The sequence below is a fragment of the Leishmania mexicana genome, chromosome 22 (genome assembly GCF_000234665.1).
Source record: "Leishmania mexicana MHOM/GT/2001/U1103 complete genome, chromosome 22".
Taxonomy (NCBI): domain Eukaryota; phylum Euglenozoa; class Kinetoplastea; order Trypanosomatida; family Trypanosomatidae; genus Leishmania; species Leishmania mexicana.
This window is the reverse complement of record NC_018326.1, coordinates 356,598-376,389: the sequence shown is the minus strand read 5'-3', so window position 1 is coordinate 376,389 and position 19,792 is coordinate 356,598. Positions and strand designations below refer to the sequence as shown.

The following is a 19,792-nucleotide window of genomic DNA, read 5'->3' as shown; positions in this document are numbered from 1 at the left end:
GGTCTAGGACAGAGATTGTGGTACTATCTGGGACAGTAATGGTACAGAAGACAGAGTCCTCCTTCGGCGTGAAGGGGCGCACACGCACGGCGACAAGCACCGACGAGGACTCGGTGGCCATGATGAAGCGCCTCTTCGCCCCTTCTTGTTTTGTTTGCCTCTGGTCGTTTGTGTGCAGCGAGGTGTGAGGACTTCGCCGGCGTGCCGTCGTGCTTCACTTACCTGTGCTTGCTCCGAACACAGCCGCGCGCACGCGCATGTACGCAGGCACGGTGGGGGCCTTGAAAAAGAAAACAAAAGACGCGTGCACGCGCAGAAATACATGCAGGAGGCACCGAGAAGGTGAATGGTAAGACGCGCATACGCCCGGCACTTGGCAGGCTACGACTTTGGCGTTAAGGAGGCGAGCTTTCTAGTTTCACCCTTGTGTGTGCGGGTGTGGGGATGGAAAGATAGAGAGGTTTGTGTGTGTGTGTGTGGGTGGGTGGAGGGAAGCAACACGACAAGGAGCAGCAACAGCAGAGGAAAAGATGGCGAGGCTGAAGCAGTTGCGAAAGTGGCAACGAAAAAGGTTAGCCACTACAGAACCATCACGAGGGTTGCCAAGGCAAGAGGGAAGGTGTGCTTGGGCGACTGAAAGAGGTGGGATAAAGAGGCCGCAGCTCTACGGACAGCGGCCTCCTCCTCTGCCGCTGGCATCAGGAGTTCACCAGCCGAGGCGAGTGTATCTATGAATCACCACCTCCCCTCGCCCCCCTCCCCCCATTTTCCTACCCAGAGATGCACGTTCACGCCTACCTCGCGCACTACTGCCGGGGTATGAGGGGGTATAGCAGTGTGTGCGTGGGTGTGCTGATTCTTTTTTGGTGATGGCTTGCGCATAATAATCGACTTTATATTGTGTGCATGTATGTGGGAGAGGACGCAGTCGCTATGGTGAACTCGTGTGCGCGGGGGCGGTGGTTGTGATGCGGGAGGGGGAGGGGAGGGTAAGTAATGTGCACGGAAGCTGACGCAAGAGGCGCCAGAGCTTTTCTTCCTCAGCCGCTACACCGCGACTTCTACAGCCGCACGCAACTGAGTCAAAAGACTCTGTTTAGACGAAGTTGTGGAAGAACAGCTGTGCAAGCCGTGTCGTCGCAGAGAGACGTGTACACACACACACACACAAGACACTCCACTACTCTGCCGACGTAAGAGGAGGACGAGGACGACGACGACCCATGAGGAGGGCACAGCAGTACGTAACAGCAACCAACACCGCAACATCCACAAGAAGCATATTTACACCAATAAGGAGGGCGGAGCAGCGGGCATCGGAGAGCGAAGCAAAGCCAAATAATAAAAAAAGATGAAAACAGAAAACGGAGAGAACAGAAAGCAAAGAATCAGTGTGAATGGCAGCAGACATCCTTGCCATTCCTCCACAAGACTCGACGCACGCATGCAAGCGTGTGTGTGTGTCTGCATGGATGGGATAGCCTTGGGATGTGCCTGTACCTCTCTGTCTGTCTGCCTGTGTGTGTGCGTGTGTGTGTACCTTTTTCTTCGCTTTTTTATGTTGGTTTTGTTGTTTCTCTCTCTCTGTGTGCACCGGCGACTGTGTTTTGTTCGTCTGCTCGTAGAGAAGCGCGTGCTACTTTATAGATTTGTGCAGATCCCCCTTCCTCCCTCCACACGAGTGGACGCATACAGGGATGCGCAACGACGTGATGCGTCGACTGGAGAGAGGGTCGAGAGAAAGGGGGGAGGGTAGGGAGAGAGGGAGGGAGCAGGAGAGTCTGACAGAGGCAGCGAGAAAAAGGAACGGCCAGCGAGATCAATCTACACACATATATATGTGTTGCATAAATAAATAATAGAGAGAGAACGACTCAACAAAATGAAATCCTGGCAGGGTGCGTCGACATCCATGGCGCGCGGGGGAAGGGAGGAGGAGGAGGTCCCCAGCAGACGGGATCGCTTCAACAACAACAACGGCAGTCGTGACAGCAAGAGGCGAAAAACAACAACAACAGCAACAGTCCCCTCCACCCCCTCCCCCAACACACACACAAAGGGAAGCCCAGCGTACCAGTAAACAAGCGATAGAGGGACAGGGAGAGGGGGAAGGGCACGCGGTACAGCGACGTGGTGAACGAATGTGCGAGTAGTCGAATACACGCCCACAGGCCCACCTGCTGGCACAACACAGAGCGAGACAAGTGAGTGCCCTCCCTTCCGCGGGCTTGCGTGTGTGTGTGTGTGTGTGTGTGTGTGTGTGTGTGTGCGTACAGGAATAGACGAAACAAGCAAACAAAATCTGGTAACGGCGACGGCGACACGGTCGCGCAAGCACGAAGTCGAGTATACATACACGCAGAATAAAAAGCTCCCCTCCACCCTCCTCCCTCCCGCACCACCACCACCGCCCGCCATCCAGGCAAAGGGAGACTCCGTGACACACACGCACACGCACACGCACACGCACACGCACACGCACACGCACACGTCCACGTCCACACCTGATAAGCAAACAAAGGGAAAAAGTAAAGATGCGATACACCAGGGGAGTGACTCCATGAGTGTGATAAAGGGCCGAAAAGCAACATCCCCATCCCCATCCACAACAACGAGAACAACAACAACAACAACAAAAGACTTCGCTATGCTCCCAAGAGGCAAATTCCACCGCATCCTTCATGCGATGCGAGCCCGACGGCGATAGACGTACACGCACATGTATGAACATATACGTATATATACATACATATACATACACATATATATATACATACATATATACACATATATATGTATATATATACGTTTATCTATATATCGATAAAGGGAGAGAGAGAAACAGAGGCAACACAGAAGAAGGCAAGCAGACACGAAACAACAACACAAAAATGAACGACAACGGCGTACGCCTCGCTGCCCCCTTCCCCGTCTTACTCAACGTGATGGGCAGGCACAACAACCACTGCAGCAACGACGGGAGAATGGCTTCGCGGCAGAGGCCAAAAGGAGGACGCGCGGACAGGGCACAAGGCGGCGGAGGGGGGCCGGAATGGCAACGGCTGTGAGTGCTCGTGGTGCACACAGAAGGACTTTTCGGCCTTCAACCTGTCCACACCCCTGCCACGAACAAGTCAACACATCCACGCACATACACCGTCGCAGCGCGCCTGCCCCTGCAGCGCCACGGCTTCATCCCGGCCGTCTCGGACGAGCCGCCTGCCGTTGAATCGGGCCGTGCGCGGGGCGGCCTCTGCATGCCCCACCCCGCCCCTTCCCCGGGCGCGCGCGGCGCCACCGCCGCCACACGGAGACCCGGGTGGGCCGCACGCCTCCACCCACGCGGTCAGCATCCGCACTGTGGCGCACGCTCCAGGGCGGCGGCGTGCCCAGCCGAAGGGGGCCCGCCGATGAGCATCTGCCGGCGCACAACGAGCTCACAGCACGTCGCTCCGACGGGGCACAGGGGGCAGCGGCAGACACACGGTGGGGGAGGCCCATGCAGCGCCAGCGCGATGTGCGTAGGCAGGGCACTGCCTGCAAGATCATAGCGCGAAGCCACGTGTGCCTCACGAGCCCAGCAGCCTTGCTTTCCGCGTCTGGGGCGACGGCCACCAAGTGCCTCTTGTCGCTGGGCATGCCGCATTGCGTAGCGCGGCTCCCGAGGATGTCGGCCTGACGCCTGGGACAGACGGCCGACTCTGTGATCCGCGCAGTTGACGTCGACGCTCATGACGCTGTCGGTTCTGAAAGTCTGTCCACGCGCCAGCAGGTGCACGGATAGGAGAGCGACCTCCTCCACCCCGTCGATCCCCTCAGTAATAATAAATAAAAAAGGTCATGTCCTCACGCACGCCTTCACGGACAGACACACGTACAACCTCTTTCTTTCGCCTTGTCACAGCGGTGATGCTTCGGAGGAAAGGTTGTTGTCTCCGAGCACCGCCTCCACGTCTTCTACAAGGCGCGCCCGCACCTCCACGTCAAGGCTCTTGATGCGTCGCACATTTATTTTGAGTATCGTCAGCCCCCTTTGCTGAAAGAGCGGTAAGGCAAGTATGTCGTTGATGCTCGGGCGCTCACTTGGGTCCACCCTGAGCATCTGATTGACCAGTGAGATCATATCGGACGAGTACCGATCCTCCGGTAGCGGGTCAAAGCTGCCCTGCCGCGTCACCATCTCCATCAGGTCCGACAGGTTCGTTGCCTGAAATGGCTTCTTGAGGGCGAGTAGCTCGTACATGATCACTCCAAGGGACCAGATGTCCGCCTTGTAGCTGTAGGACTGTCGCCGCCACATCTCCGGGGCCAAGTAGTAGGGCGTGCCGCAGAACGTCTTGCCGACTTCGCCAGAGACACTCTCTTGATACTGACGCGAAAAGCCAAAGTCGCCGAGCTTGATGAGCCCGCTACGCGTCAGCAGGACATTCGATGTTTTGAGGTCGCGGTGCATGATGCGGCGGTCGTGCAGGTAGCGGATGGCGAGGCCGAGCTGGGCAAATATAACGAGCACCTCATCCTCACGGTACGGAATCGGGGTTCCGTCGTTCGTACCAGGTGGCGGTTGCGCGCGGGTGTCGACCTGAGCCTGCAGATCGCCGGCGTTGGCGTACTCCAGAATGTACAGAGACTTTTCTCCCGCCTCGAAGGTTTCGATGAGGGAGATGATGTTGGGGTGGTTGCAGCACCGCATGTTCTCCACCTCCGCCTCGGCAAACGCCTTGGAGGCGCTAGAGGAATGCGAGGCGTCGGAGAGCTTCCCAACAACCGTCTTGCCTGTTCTGTTGTTGATCAGTAGCCACACAGTGGAGAAGGCACCGCGGCCGATGGCGCGGCGGACACGGTACTTGCATGGCAGCTTAGGTCCCACCACGGTCGGAAAGCTAGAGACGAGGGGGTTGACATAGTGGTGGTTGTGGGGGTCATTCGTGCCGTTAACCGGCTGCTGCTCGGGCAGCGACACTGAGAATTGCATCTCTCGCGCTCTCCCTTGCAGGCCACGTGCGCTTCTCTGTCTTGTCTGAAGTTAGGAGGCGTCACGATGGGCCTTGCGGAGGAGGGGGAGGGGAGGGGCTACCGGTGGTGTATGCGAGGGTCTTTCCCCGATATCGAGCACGGACACAAGCGCACCCTCGAAACGGAGAAGGCCAACACAACGAAAAAGGAAAACAGAGCAGCACCGGAAAAGATGAAGACAACGTCACCTCGAAAGCGGCCAAGGAAGGGAGAACTGGAAAGCCGCGTGCCCACACACACACACGTACACACACACACACACACACACACAGACAGACACAGACAGGCGCGCGCGGCTCGACAAACACGAGATTCGTGTACAGCAAGTAAGACCGAGCAACAAAGATAAAATGTCAATTGTTGGGGTGTGAGGTGAGAAGGAGGGAGGGGGGGGAAAGTGGGAGAGGGTCTCACGCTACCGAAGAGACGCGACGACCGCAGCACGTGAGCCAGCAGGACGAGCGCGAAGGAGACCAAAGACGCAGAGATGGGGGGAGGGAGAGGGGGAGGGGGGGGGGAGGAAGGCTGGGGGTTATGCAGTCGGTTGGGAGTGGAAGTAAAAGTGGGTGTGGGAGAGAAAGACGGTGATCACATGTACCTCCCTCACCTGCGAAAGGCAAGACGTAGAGACGAAGTGTGTCCACTTAGTTAACAAACAACACACACACACACGCACACACAACCTTTGCTCAGCGCGTCGAAAATGCAGCAAAGAACGAAAGGAAAGGAAAGGGGAGGGGAGGGAGGCAAACAAGCTGCAGAGCTGATCAGAGGTTGTGCTAGCCGAGAGAGATGGCAACCGGGGGGAGGGGGCGAGGCGAAGTGGGTTCCGTGTGCGCGTGTGACTCAACCACAGAGACTCACCTCTACTACCGTCCACTTCGGTCTTTTTTTTTCGTTCGTTCGTTTTTTTTATTTCCGATGTTCTTTTCTCTGTCGGCCGGCACGCACGCACACAACGAAGTTGCTGAGGTCTGGAGGAGAGAGTGTGGTAGAGGAAGACACCGATTCGTCACCCCTTTCCACGTGCACCTCTTCGATGTGGGGCGGGTGTATGGGCCACGGTGTCTGTGTGGATGTGTGCGCACTGGAGGGAGAAAGATAGGGGGGGAATGCGAAGAGCAACCCGCAACACGTTCTACGACGTAATGTCCCTGGCTCTGCTTCGACAACCCTTAAACAGTTATTTTTTCCCTCTTACTTCCTCCACCGCCTTTTTTTTGACGTCTGTCTGTGTGGGTGCACGTGCGCGTACGTCGACGTGACCTTGTTGAGTATTGGCTTGGGATGAGAAATATATAGATATATGTGTGTGCATACGTGGTGAGATGCAACAGGGTGATAACTAATATGAGGGACAGCGACACAGCGAGAGTCGAGCGTCACACCCCTCACCCTATTCCCGACACACACGCACACGCGTACACGGTGGCGCTGAGCCGGCTCGCACAAACTGCGTGGCAATCTGTTCGAAGCCTGACAGCACGAGCAAGAAAACAATGGCACTCGCTCGCACACCCACACCCACGACACGTGCGTGTGGTTCGCTTCTACCTAGTGGTCACGAACAGCACTCACAAAGCGGCTGACAACACAATGGGGAGAGACGGGAAAAGAAAAGACACAAGCAGCACGAAACACACGTGCGCACGGTAAAGCAACGAAATAATAAATAAATAAATAAATATATATATATATATATATATGCGAGAGAGGTGGGAGACAAGCGTGCGAGGCAATCAGCGGCTCGTCTCGAGACTTGTTCTAATGGCTGCTGCGTACTGCTCCGCCAACTCTCAAGTCTGCGTGCCTCTCTGCGTGTCGTCGTCCTCTGTGGCGTGCGTGCGCCTCGGTATTCGTTGCCCTATTCGTTATCGGACAAGATCCGCGACTGCTTGCGAAGGTGATGGGAGGGAGCGGAGAGTGGATGATGTGTGTGTGTGTGTGTGTGATGGCCACACCCGCATTATTCGCGTACAACGCGCGCGCGCCAGGTGGACAGACAGATAGAGAGAGAGGAGTGTGCTCGTGTGGGCATAGACGTATGCATGCATACACACGTGCCCACATACATGCATCGACAGCCTGTGAGAGAATATACTTCCCTCGAGGCACAAATTACACGCCGCACAGAAGGGGAAGGGGAGACGAGAGACCGGGAGCCACCAAAAAAAAAAGAAATCACGAACAAGCACGATGACGACCACGTGGAAAGACCAGCAAACAACAACGAAGGAAATATCGTCCCTCTCTCCCTCTCTTTGCCTGCGCGTGTGTCTGCGTGTGCGATGTCGTATCCGGAAGCGAGGCGACCACAAGGCACACACACACACACACACACACGCAGAGGCAAGAGAAACAAGGAGAGAAGGGGTAGGTAGGGGGGAGGGGAGGGGGAGGGACAAAACAAGGGGTAAACACGAGCAGCCAAGGAAGGACGAGCCGAATCAATGGGACAAAGCACACGCGAACATACACACACAATGTGCGATGCCGAAAAAAAAATATATAAAACAGAGATGAAATAGCCGGTGAGGAGGGGTAGTGGGTGGTAAGGCCTCCCCCTTGGGGGTTTGGGGGGAGCGAGGGGTGGAGAGAGGGGGAAGGGGATGGGTGGGTGGGGTGGGGTGGGGGGTAATGGTAGGTAGGAGAGAGGAAAAGGCAGGCGGTGAGCAGAAGACGGGCAACGCTTTCCCTTTCCTTTGCCGTTGTGCCGTCGTGGTGGCTGTGCTGCACTCTATCCCTGTCCGTTGACCTCTCGTTGACGTAGCTTCGCAGATAAGGACAGAAAAAAGAAAGTTTGGAAGATGGAGAAGGCAGACCAGGCGAGGTGGCCGCGTGCTATATATATATATATATATCTGTGTATATATGTATTAGGTGCTCAAATACGAGAGTGCGAGGGATGTTCCCGCGTGTTGTAGGTGTGTGTGTGTGTGTGTGTGTGTGTACGAGTGCGAAGGGTACACGATGGGGAAGCGGATAAACCGAGCAGGGGAGAGGTGCAGATATTGCGTGCAAGGACAGGCAGGGAAAAGTGGGAAAGTACAACGGCAAACGCACTCACGAAACAACATCGTACCTTCCACGCACACACGCGGCGGCACGCGCGCACCCACGACCACCGATGTGATGAGGGGCAGAAACGTATATATGCCCACGACAACAACGCATGTCCACCACTTCGCCAATTCCCCGCCCACCTTCCCCCAGAGCCCTGGCAGCGAGCCGTTGCGTGTCTGCGTGCGTGCGTGGGCTCCTCTGCGTGGGCTTGCGAACGTAAGGGTAGAAGCTCTCCTTCACGCCATCCTCCTTCCCTCTTGATGTGCCTTCTGTCCATCGTCCTCCGTTTCGACAGAGCTCAATCGTGGCCTTTCCCATCCCTCCCAAAACACTCTTGTGCACCTACCACCCTACTTGTGTCTTTGTTTCTGTGTGTACCTGTCGCTGGTGAACAGTACCACTTCATTCCTCCCACAACGGGGCATCACGGAGGCCTACGCTGATGGCCCCAACCACAACAACAACCGAACAAAGACATACCAGAGAGCAGAATAATCACATCGTCCCGATGGGTCGCCCATATACACACACACATACACCGACATCTGCATACACCTGCGCACAGAGACAGAGACAGACACAGCACCATCTGTACGCACGTGCGCACGCGTAAAACGAGGAATGCCCCGCAGCGAGCCACGGGAAACACCGACAACTGCAAAATGGCGGCGGCGAGGCCAAAGCCGAGAGGGACGGGCATCGGCCCGCATTGAGCAGACGCGCGGAGGAAGAAGAAGCGATGGAGAGGGGGAGAGGTGAGTGAGGGGGGGGGGCGATGCACTGGCGGAGGGCTGCCAGGGGGGAGGGATGGGGGCACAGGAAAGCAGCCTCGCCCAAAGGCCCGGAGCGGTAGCCGTGGCGACCGCAACGAGGAGCTTCGCCCCGTGCTGCAGGCACACACGCATGCGCCCCTCACAACGACACTGTCCCACGCACCAGGCCAGCCAGCTGGGTCAGGAAGCCCTCCAGGTCGTCCTGCTCCATGCACAGCATCTCCACCTCGCATGGCGTCACCTGGAAGCGGTACTTGCTCTCGCCGCTGCCGCTGCTGCCATCCGTGCCCGCCTCGCGCGCAGCAGCAGCCTCCGCCTCCAGCGCAGCAACAACGTCACGCACACGCGCCACCTGCGCCTCGCTCAGCTCGCGGTGCACCGCACACCCAGCGGCAGCACCAGCCGCAGGGTGCTGCGCCGCGTGAGCCGCCTCCACACTGCCGCCCACGCCCGCACCCACAGCACGGCCATCGGCACCAGCATCGCTGCCGCGCCGCGAGTGCGCCACGTCGCCGTAGTACAGCCCCAGCATCTGCACAAGCGCCTCCATCTCCATGTAGTCCAACCGCAGTCGCACGCTGAAGCGCCCCGGCCGGATCAGCGCAGGGTCGAGCCACTCCGGGTGCTCCGTGATCATCACAACCATCCGCCCAGGCATGTCCACCACGCCGTCCAGCACGTTCAGCAGTCCCGAAAGGTTCAGCTTGTCCTTACTATCCCCGAGCAACACGTCGTTCATCCCGAACAGATGCCCGCCAGCAACCTTCGCACCCGCTTCACATGCCGCCGCCGCCGCAGCAGCACCAGCAGCAGTCTCCGCCCCCATCTTCTGCCGCCGCCCGCCCTTGCTCCTGCCGCCACCGCGGTCCGCCGCTGGCGCGCCGTCATTCTTCGATGTGTCGCCACCCATAATCTGCATCAGAAGCGCAAGCGGCAGCGTGTTGTCCTCCACGCGCATCACCTGCCGCGACGACAACGTGTCCATCTCGATCACGCAGTTCGTCAGCGGGGCCTCGCGCCACCCCGCGCGCGCAGTCAGCCGAGCAGCAGCGCGGCGCTGCACCACGCGGCGCGCAGCACGGGCGCACACAACAGGGTCCGCCGCGTCCACGTCGTCGAACAGGAAGATCACGTCCTCCATGCGCAGCTTCTGCACGCTGTCCCCCTCCTCCGACTGGAACTCGCGCACAAAGATGATGTCGTACAGCTGCTGGTTCGTGCGCAGCTTCGACAGCGGCACAGACACGATGTGCCGCCCCGTGTGCGCCGCGAGCGCCTTCACGAACGCGTGCCGCCCCGTCCCCGGCGGCCCGTACACGAGGAACCCCAGCCTCTGCGGGAACCCCTCCACGGCAAACCGGCCGCGCCGCTGCATAAATTGATTGATCAGCGTCAGCGTCGCGTCGCGCTGCGGGAAGAATAGCGTGTCGAAGCCCTTGTTGCTGCGCAGCACGTATTGATTGAAGAACACCTTGTCCTTAGACTCGCCGCCGTACGCGAAGAACCACCGCAGCGCATCGTCCTCCTTGCCCGGTGCCCCCTCCGCGAACACCTCCAGCGCACGCTGCACGAATTCGTCCAGCTTCGTACCGGCATCCGTCGAATTTTTGCACCGAAGCGTCAGGTTGTGCCGCGTCCATTGATCTCGGCAGCTGCTTTTGTGAAAAGACTCCTCCGTGTAGCACAGCTCGATGTCGTCCACCTGCACGGGCAGGTACATGCCGAGTGGCACCTTCACCACGCGCAGCCGGGACACAGTCTCTGTTTTCAGGTTCTGCCTTTCGTCTGCATCGTTCTCCTCGTGGGCGATTCGGAAGGGCGAGCTGTAGTCGGAGGAGCTGTAGCAGCGGTACGGGTCCATGAGTATCACGCGCATCTGCAAGCCGATCAGCCGCGACTCTGGCAGTGGCTTCTGACGCCACAGCGTTCCGCATACGTAAAGAAGAACGGCGTTGAACATCAGCTCATTCAAGCTGTTCACCTCATCATACAAGTTCATAGGTGCCTCGTGCACCAGCACCCGGGAAGCGTAGCACCGTCCAACACCGCTGTACCAGACCGACATCCGCAGCGACAGCTTTGGCCACACCGCTTGCACGAAGCCTACTACAAACGGGCCCAGCAGCAGCAGCCACTCCGGCGGAAACGGGAGCCAGTACTCCAGCGCGGCCACAAAGGCCGACAAGGTTGTGTGGATCAGCGGCGCTAGCTGCCGCAGCTGCTCGTGTGTTTCACCGTTGAGCAGGCCGACGGCACCCTCGTAACTCTTGTTGTCGCTCATTACGCTGCTGTTGACGCTCGCCACAGACATCATCGACGCACCCGTGGCACCAGTGGTGTTCATTTTTTCGGTGCAGCGTGAACCACGCCGGGCGGTGGAGTTGGTGGTAGGTGGTAGAGGTCAGGTCCGCAAAGCGAGGCAGGGGTGAGGGGAGAGACACAGACACAAAAGCAATAGACTCGGTAGTCCGGTCGCTTCTTACAGCCACCGCGTTCGACTGGGGCCTCCAGCGCACACATGCGAGGATGTGTGTGCGTATCGGTGGGTGGGCACATGTGTGTACGAGGAGGAGGAGGAGGAGAAGGGGGGAGACGAGGATGGAGGCCGCGAAAGAAGAGCGGGAGGGAGGCGACACAGGACGAGTGCACGGGGAGCGCAAACGGCGTGTGTGTCTCTGTGTGTCTGTGTCTGTGTGATGGCCGACGTGCTCCAGTCGGAGCCCGAAAAAAAAATCAAACAGCAGCGCGTGGGAGAAAGTAGACCACTCCAGAGAACATGGCAAGTGAGCGAGGTGGGCATGCTACGGATGCACCCACCCGTGGCCCCCTCTGTCGCCGCGTACTGCCGGCTGTTCTCTCCCTTCTCGCCTCTCCGCATCGAGTCACCTGGAAACCGTACGCGAGCGTCTGCGCCCATTGCTGTGTACTACGTTTCCTTTCGCCAGCGGGGCCAGAGAGGGCAGTTTAGCCGAGGCCATTGTGCATGTCCGCGTACTCGGCTCAGTCGGTCTGACTTCTGTGGGGTGGCGTGTGTGCGTTTGGGTGTGATCGAGCCGCCTACACACCAAGAGGGCCCAACACCGGTAGGCATCGCGCGCATCTTTTCTGGGCAAGAGCCGACATACGTGTCTGCGCCTGTGCCTCTGTGTATCGGCGAGAGTGCGCAGTCACCCGCTCTTCCAGCTTCGCGTCTCACCGGGCGGAGGCATGAAGGGGGAGAGAGCGGGGCGGGGCAGAGAGGTCGGCTGGGCGGTGGGCTTCCTGGAAGGGCACGGACAACAACAATAGTGAGAAAAGGGGGAGGGGCATGAGGCCACTACGGCTGTTCCGCAGATAAAACCGAAAACCAGACGCGGCCCTGACACGAAGAACAATCATCTCGCCATCACTGGTGAACCGGAAAACTCGGACGTGCACCCTCCCCCTCCCCACCACCGCCACACCACATCACTCTCCCGCTATTTCCTCGCACTGCTGCGTCCCAAGAAGAGCGCACCGCGATCGATGGCAACGGACACCAGCTCATGCACAATAAAGAATGGTGAACTCAGTCGAGAGTCCGGGCGGTGCGCACATGAACACCCACTCCTTAGAAGCATGGGCCGCCCATATACACACACACACATACATCGACATCTGCATACACCTGCGCACAGAGACAGAGACAGACACAGCACCATCTGTACGCACGTGCGCACGCGTAAAACGAGGAATGCCCCGCAGCGAGCCACGGGAAACACCGACAACTGCAAAATGGCGGCGGCGAGGCCAAAGCCGAGAGGGACGGGCATCGGCCCGCATTGAGCAGACGCGCGGAGGAAGAAGAAGCGATGGAGAGGGGGAGAGGTAAGTGAGGGGGGGCGATGCACTGGCGGAGGGCTGCCAGGGGGGAGGGATGGGGGCACAGGAAAGCAGCCTCGCCCAAAGGCCCGGAGCGGTAGCCGTGGCGACCGCAACGAGGAGCTTCGCCCCGTGCTGCAGGCACACACGCATGCGCCCCTCACAACGACACTGTCCCACGCACCAGGCCAGCCAGCTGGGTCAGGAAGCCCTCCAGGTCGTCCTGCTCCATGCACAGCATCTCCACCTCGCATGGCGTCACCTGGAAGCGGTACTTGCTCTCGCCGCTGCCGCTGCTGCCATCCGTGCCCGCCTCGCGCGCAGCAGCAGCCTCCGCCTCCAGCGCAGCAACAACGTCACGCACACGCGCCACCTGCGCCTCGCTCAGCTCGCGGTGCACCGCACACCCAGCGGCAGCACCAGCCGCAGGGTGCTGCGCCGCGTGAGCCGCCTCCACACTGCCGCCCACGCCCGCACCCACAGCACGGCCATCGGCACCAGCATCGCTGCCGCGCCGCGAGTGCGCCACGTCGCCGTAGTACAGCCCCAGCATCTGCACAAGCGCCTCCATCTCCATGTAGTCCAACCGCAGTCGCACGCTGAAGCGCCCCGGCCGGATCAGCGCAGGGTCGAGCCACTCCGGGTGCTCCGTGATCATCACAACCATCCGCCCAGGCATGTCCACCACGCCGTCCAGCACGTTCAGCAGTCCCGAAAGGTTCAGCTTGTCCTTACTATCCCCGAGCAACACGTCGTTCATCCCGAACAGATGCCCGCCAGCAACCTTCGCACCCGCTTCACATGCCGCCGCCGCCGCAGCAGCACCAGCAGCAGTCTCCGCCCCCATCTTCTGCCGCCGCCCGCCCTTGCTCCTGCCGCCACCGCGGTCCGCCGCTGGCGCGCCGTCATTCTTCGATGTGTCGCCACCCATAATCTGCATCAGAAGCGCAAGCGGCAGCGTGTTGTCCTCCACGCGCATCACCTGCCGCGACGACAACGTGTCCATCTCGATCACGCAGTTCGTCAGCGGGGCCTCGCGCCACCCCGCGCGCGCAGTCAGCCGAGCAGCAGCGCGGCGCTGCACCACGCGGCGCGCAGCACGGGCGCACACAACAGGGTCCGCCGCGTCCACGTCGTCGAACAGGAAGATCACGTCCTCCATGCGCAGCTTCTGCACGCTGTCCCCCTCCTCCGACTGGAACTCGCGCACAAAGATGATGTCGTACAGCTGCTGGTTCGTGCGCAGCTTCGACAGCGGCACAGACACGATGTGCCGCCCCGTGTGCGCCGCGAGCGCCTTCACGAACGCGTGCCGCCCCGTCCCCGGCGGCCCGTACACGAGGAACCCCAGCCTCTGCGGGAACCCCTCCACGGCAAACCGGCCGCGCCGCTGCATAAATTGATTGATCAGCGTCAGCGTCGCGTCGCGCTGCGGGAAGAATAGCGTGTCGAAGCCCTTGTTGCTGCGCAGCACGTATTGATTGAAGAACACCTTGTCCTTAGACTCGCCACCGTACGCGAAGAACCACCGCAGCGCATCGTCCTCCTTGCCCGGTGCCCCCTCCGCGAACACCTCCAGCGCACGCTGCACGAATTCGTCCAGCTTCGCTGCAGATCCAGGCGCGGCGCGGCAGCGCAACGACAGTGTGCGGCGTGTCCAAGGAATGCTGTAGTGAGCTACGGTCAGCGACTCTTCTTTGAAATAGAGCTCGACGTCGTCCGACATCGCAGGAGTCCACGACTTGTGCGGTAGCTTCATCAGGCGAAGGCGCTCGAGCTGCGTCTCTGTGAGGACGTCCGCTGGGTTGCTCCTGTTGGTCTTACTCGGTCCAACGTAGAACGGCGACCCAACCTTCACGTAAGCGTTCCATGGGCGATAAGGATCGAGCAACGCAACCACGTGGGTGTTTTGGTAGAAGAAACGCGACGGCAGTGGCTTCTGGCGCCAGAGGTGGTGGCACACATACAGGAGCACCGCGTTCTGCAGCAGAACGTTGTGGTTGGGCACGTCGACGAAAAGGAACGGCGGCAGCTGGACGATGATGTTACGCTGGATGTATGATGACAGCCCTGCAGCCGTGCCGAGGGTCACACTGCTTCCCATGATCCAGCTCTCCAAGAGCGGCCGCAGAACCCGCAGCAGCCCAATGAAAAGGGGATACGCGATGAGAAGAACGTACACGAACGTTACCGGGACTGACTGCACGAGGGGGTCAATATATTTTGAGAGGTACTGCACTGCATAGCTGCCAATGCGGCCCGGCATGTGAGCGGGTGACACGGAGCTGAATGCATCCGCGGCATCGCTGATGGTGCCGGGGCTCGCCATGTTTTCTCTTCGCTGCCACGGTAATAAGGAAAGACACGGTGTGTGCGTGCTTCTCGGTTATTATGAAAAGCAAAATGCACCCGACTGCGCGATCGAGGAGGGGAGGGGCCGTCGCGCGCGGCTGGTTCCGCTCAAGCCGCGCCTCGTCGTCGGACAGAGCGCACTACCGTATGCGCACGCACGAAGACACCGGTGAGGGGGGCACACCCTTTTCGGTTCGACTTTCACTCGCGCGCTTCAGCGCCGAGCCCTGCGATCAATGCGCTTCACTTGGCGCCACACGCAGGCGGCGGTGATGGTGGTGGTGAAGGAGGGCGAGATACACACGCGCCCACATAGAGAGTTGAGGCGGTGAATGCCGGTTGCGTGGTCGTGTGTGACGAGCGCCTCAGCGGGGGGGGGAGTAACAGAGCTGTGTAGACCTAGGGAAGACGTCCTTTATCACGCCGTGAATATTCCGTCCTGTTTGCGCAGAAGCGGCACCAAAGGCAGGCCCGTGTATGCACCCACGCACGCACAGCGTCCAGCTCCCGCCCGTCACCGTGGTATCTGCTCGATGTTTGCGTCTTTTGGGCGTGTGGAGGGGGTGGAAGAAGGGGGAGATCTCGTTTTCGCCGGTGGTCTACCTTGCTGCGTGCTGGTGCGGTTTGCGTACGTGTGTGTGTGCATGGGGCGGCGGTGGGGGAGTGTCGGCAGGGGGGGGGGGTGGGGTGGGGTTGGCGCACTTTGCAGCGTCACTTTCCTTTTGGCTAGCCACACGCATGCGAGGAGATCAGAGGAGCGGCCACGGCACCGCTTGCCCGCCCATAACAGGCGCACACATGCACACATGTAGGGTGAGAAAGTGAGTCGATGAAGGCAATCCAAGAGTAGGGGGTCGACAGAAAGCGGGGGCACATGGCGAAGATGTGCGTGAGGGCGCTCTTCATCGCCGCCGATGCATGAACAACGCGACCGTGCTTAGATGCACGAGGGGGAAGAGGGCTTGGCGCCCTCATGCGTGCCGCTCGATCGTTGTGCGAACGACGCGCGCAATCTCCGCACATTGTGCAAGCACGCAAGACCCCCCTGCAGGATACACACACACGCACAGAACATCCTTTCTTATGCTTTGAGGGTGGGTTTATGACGAGAGAGAGGCGTCGGGGGACGGCAGCTCTCACCCCTCTTCCAGCGTCTACCTCAGCGCTTTACATTCCCCCTCTCTCTCTCGCATGTGTCGCCCCCAGTCCCGGACACCCTCCTTAGAGGCCTAAGCCACCCCACCCTCTCCTCCCCTCCCGCTGCCGTGCCGAGAGTCGGAGAATCGTTGCGTGCGGCAGCGATGATGAGCACGCGCTGTCACCGCAATACGCGCACACACACACCGAAAAGCCGCTGCCCCTCCCACTCAGAGGCACCGAGCACAACAGCATGCCCACGCGTCTTTGCGGCGGGCTCATGCTACATGGACACGCCGACAGATACAGCGCACCCCAGCCACGGATAACCTCTCACTCGACCTGTTGCATGCAGTGGAAAAACTGCTGGACGGCACTTCGCTTCGGCTCGTCAAAGCGGGGCAGCTGCTGGGCAAAAAACGCCTCCTTCAGCGAACATAGTCGCGCGAACTCGGCGGGCGACAGTGAGTCAGAGCCGTCGTCGTCTAACAGCACACGAAAAAGCCGCCGCTCAGCCTCGCTCAGCTGCGTCACCGTGCCGAGGATCATGAGCACGCGGTCGACTTGATTCCACGTGAGCGCCGTGGGCCGCACCAGCGACGCACTCAAATAACGGGCAGCCGCACGCCCCTCGCCCGCGCGGTTGTCCCCCGCTGCATCCGCCGTCGTAGCGTCCGCTGGACTAAAGGGGCTACGATCGGCGACATTGCGACCATCATCCTGCGAGACCGCTACTTCTGCTGTGGCTGGCAGTGGCGCCACATCGACAGCCGCACCCCCCTCGGCGGCTCTAGACGTGTAACGCAGGACGCCCAGCCTCACCATTGCCGGAATCGCCTGTGTGGCTGCCTCCAGCGCTTCGTCGGGGATGGCACCACCTCGCAGCATCTCCTTGGGCACCGGCGGCATGGCGTCTAAGGCGAGACGCAGGGCCGCCAAAATCCTATCGGACTCTCGCATCACGTCGAATATCTTCTGATAAAATTGCCACGTCACGGCAGTTTCGTCACCCTGTTGCTGTCGCTGCTGCAGCCCTGGATGCTCCGCTTTGACGGTCCTTCGGACGTCCCCGCGGAGGAGGCGACGGCAGTCGTCCATAGAAATGGCGCCGGTGTTGGCCGGGTCGCAAAAACCGAACTCGATGGCACGCAGCTGCCAACGCAGGTAGTCCAGTCGGTACAGTAGGGTGGGATACGAGACCATATGCAGCAGCGAATCCTCCGCCGCCGCCAACTGTACCTGAGACACGTGTGATGGAGCCGCAGTGGCAGTGATGGCGGCCGGCGCAGTAGCAGAGGCAACAGCGAGGGCGCTGCACGCAGAGTCGCAGCTGGCTGGTGCACAGGACGGGTAGGGTGTCCACCCCTTGCTGAGAAGGCTGCGCCAAGTGTCACCCCACTTTCGCCACCAGGTCGAGTGCCTGACCTCTGGCAGCTGCGAGACAGCGCGCGGCGAGGGCAACAACCCGCCGTCGAGAACGGGTTCGGGGTCATACTTCGTCGATCCAGGTAGGGCGTCGACTGGCAGTGGCAAAGGACCAAAGAGCAATGGCTGCATCAGCTCCGATGAAATCTCGAAATTCAGGCAATCCTTGTGTCTCCGCCACTCCTGCTCACTGCGCCACGACGTACCTGCGCGTCTCGCAGTGGATGGGCGGGGCGCCGAAGCGACCGCCGCCGTGGCTGCCTCGGGGGTCGGTGGGGCGCATGGGGCCAAGTGCGACGCCTTTGCTGTGGTAGTGGCCTGAGGTGTTGCCGAGTGGAACGCTGAGGAGGGCGAGGCCGCTGCGTCGGCCCCTCCACTGCCATCAGCGCCGCTCGCGGTGGATCCGGCGTAGCGCACCTGCACCGCCGGATCCACCATGATTGTGTTCAGGAGGTGGCAAAACTCCCACTCGCTCAGGCGGCTCTTGCCTTCCAAGTCGAAGACGCTGAAGGCGCGCTGGAGGGTTTGCTGCGGGGTGGACAGAAAGGTGAAGAGCACCACGAACTCAGCATACCCGATGAAGTTGTTTCCGTTGAGGTCGACCCAGTGGAAGAGCTGCACGCAGCGCTGCTGCACAGCTGGAGGTAGCTGCTGCAGCCAGGACGAGTGACACCGTGGCTGGCCTCGGCCGCTGATAGCCTCCGCGCAGAAAGTGTCGACAGCGGTCTCAGCCGTGTCAGGGAAAGTCGTCGAGGGGCCCTTGTGTGACACCGCACCACTGTCGCTTGCGGAGACAGAGCCCGCGCCACGCCACCCTGCGTCAGTGTCGCCATCGTCAGGCAATAAGACCATGCAGCGTACAAATCCCTCGAGGCTAAGAACAAACTCCCCTGTTGCCGGGTCGCGCTTGGCGTAGTGCAGGAAGCGATCCTTCAGCTTGTGCGGTGCCGCGCGAAACACCGCGGTCCTCTCGCTGAGGACCGACTGCGTGGACACAGATAACGGCACTTCCGCGTCAGTGGAACAATCGGCAGCATGCTTGTCCGCCCCGGTGGCGCCACTAAGATGACGACCGGCACACTGGACAACGGTGTCGTCCCTGCAAACCGGCCAACGATGTGAGAGCTCCGCTGCGGTGGAGTTGGCAACCGCATGTGCGCCTGCGGCTACTACCGCCGCTGCCGTCGCCGTCCCTTCCATCAGCGCTCGCGCTGACATGTCTAGCTGCTCACACACACACCTGTAGAGGGATGAAAGAGCTTCCGTCACAGAAGCCACTCTCGCCTGCCTGTCGGCAACGTCCACGGCATCCCCCTCGGCTGCGCTGTGGCTACTGCTGTCGCTGTGGAAGCCGGACGCCGAGCGGCCCGTGGCATAGAGTGGGAGACGCGACGGTGGCGCAGCGGACGTCTGGTCCGAAAAGGAAAGGTACAGGACGGCGCTCACGTCGGCTGCCACGCAGGCGGAGAGGATGAGCGCACGCCGAATACGCGGCATCGCAGGCACGCATACCCCGCACTTCGGTTGCCAATGGCCGACCGGCAGATGAATGCAGGAGCTCCCTCTCTGTTTGGAGATCTCCTAGTGTGTGAACTGGGGTGAGATGCACACACGTGCAGTAGGGAAGAGGGGGTGGGGGGTTGCAGGGGGAGAAGAAGCATGTAGGAGAACCCATTGATAAGAGCACGCGTCGAGAGTGGGGGGGGGGGTGGCCGCGCGAAGCAAGCGAAGGAGAGGCACACAAGCGCACGCGCGAAGAGAAGACAGCGAGAGCACGGCCACAGGGCCCCAGAGAACATCCGGAACCTGATGCGATGCGAGCCGTGCGGCTTAGCGCGTGCTCGTGCCTCTCTTCCACCTTGGCGTGGCCGTTCGATGGAGAGCAGCAGTGAAAACTGGCAAGGCGTTCGTATCCGCCCGCCCCATCAGAAGACGGCAAAGGAAACGAGAGGCAGCGGACGAGGAGAGAGCCAGAGCGAGGACGTTGCCAGTGCCCAGTGACACCACCGGCGCACACGCCGAGACAAGCGCGCATGGGCCCTCTACGACCCTCTTTCTCTCTCCCTCTCTCGTCCTTCCCCGTATGATCGTATGGGGGCACACACACGTATGTGTGGCCTCTAATTCGATCCACTCCCTGACCCTCAACCCCGCCAAACTCCCGGTTACCCCCGCCCCCTCGCCCC

General features: G+C 60.3%; 4 protein-coding genes across 4 annotated transcripts; all 4 read right to left on the bottom strand.

The window, feature by feature from the left end:
- Positions 1–3,898: 3,898 nt before the first annotated feature.
- Positions 3,899–4,975, bottom strand: LMXM_22_0950 (putative protein kinase; the record flags this gene model as incomplete). The annotated part of the gene is made up of 1 exon (XM_003875500.1): positions 3,899–4,975. The coding sequence occupies one exon, from the start codon at positions 4,973–4,975 to the stop codon at positions 3,899–3,901; it is 1,077 nt and encodes a 358-aa protein (XP_003875549.1).
- Positions 4,976–8,991: 4,016 nt separating this feature from the next.
- Positions 8,992–11,196, bottom strand: LMXM_22_0940 (conserved hypothetical protein; the record flags this gene model as incomplete). The annotated part of the gene is made up of 1 exon (XM_003875499.1): positions 8,992–11,196. The coding sequence occupies one exon, from the start codon at positions 11,194–11,196 to the stop codon at positions 8,992–8,994; it is 2,205 nt and encodes a 734-aa protein (XP_003875548.1).
- Positions 11,197–12,852: 1,656 nt separating this feature from the next.
- Positions 12,853–15,021, bottom strand: LMXM_22_0930 (conserved hypothetical protein; the record flags this gene model as incomplete). Its single annotated transcript, XM_003875498.1, has 1 exon — positions 12,853–15,021. The coding sequence occupies one exon, from the start codon at positions 15,019–15,021 to the stop codon at positions 12,853–12,855; it is 2,169 nt and encodes a 722-aa protein (XP_003875547.1).
- Positions 15,022–16,514: 1,493 nt separating this feature from the next.
- LMXM_22_0920 (conserved hypothetical protein) lies at positions 16,515–19,103 on the bottom strand (the record flags this gene model as incomplete). Its single annotated transcript, XM_003875497.1, has 1 exon — positions 16,515–19,103. One exon carries the CDS (start codon positions 19,101–19,103, stop codon positions 16,515–16,517), a length of 2,589 nt encoding a protein of 862 aa, XP_003875546.1.
- Positions 19,104–19,792: the final 689 nt, after the last annotated feature.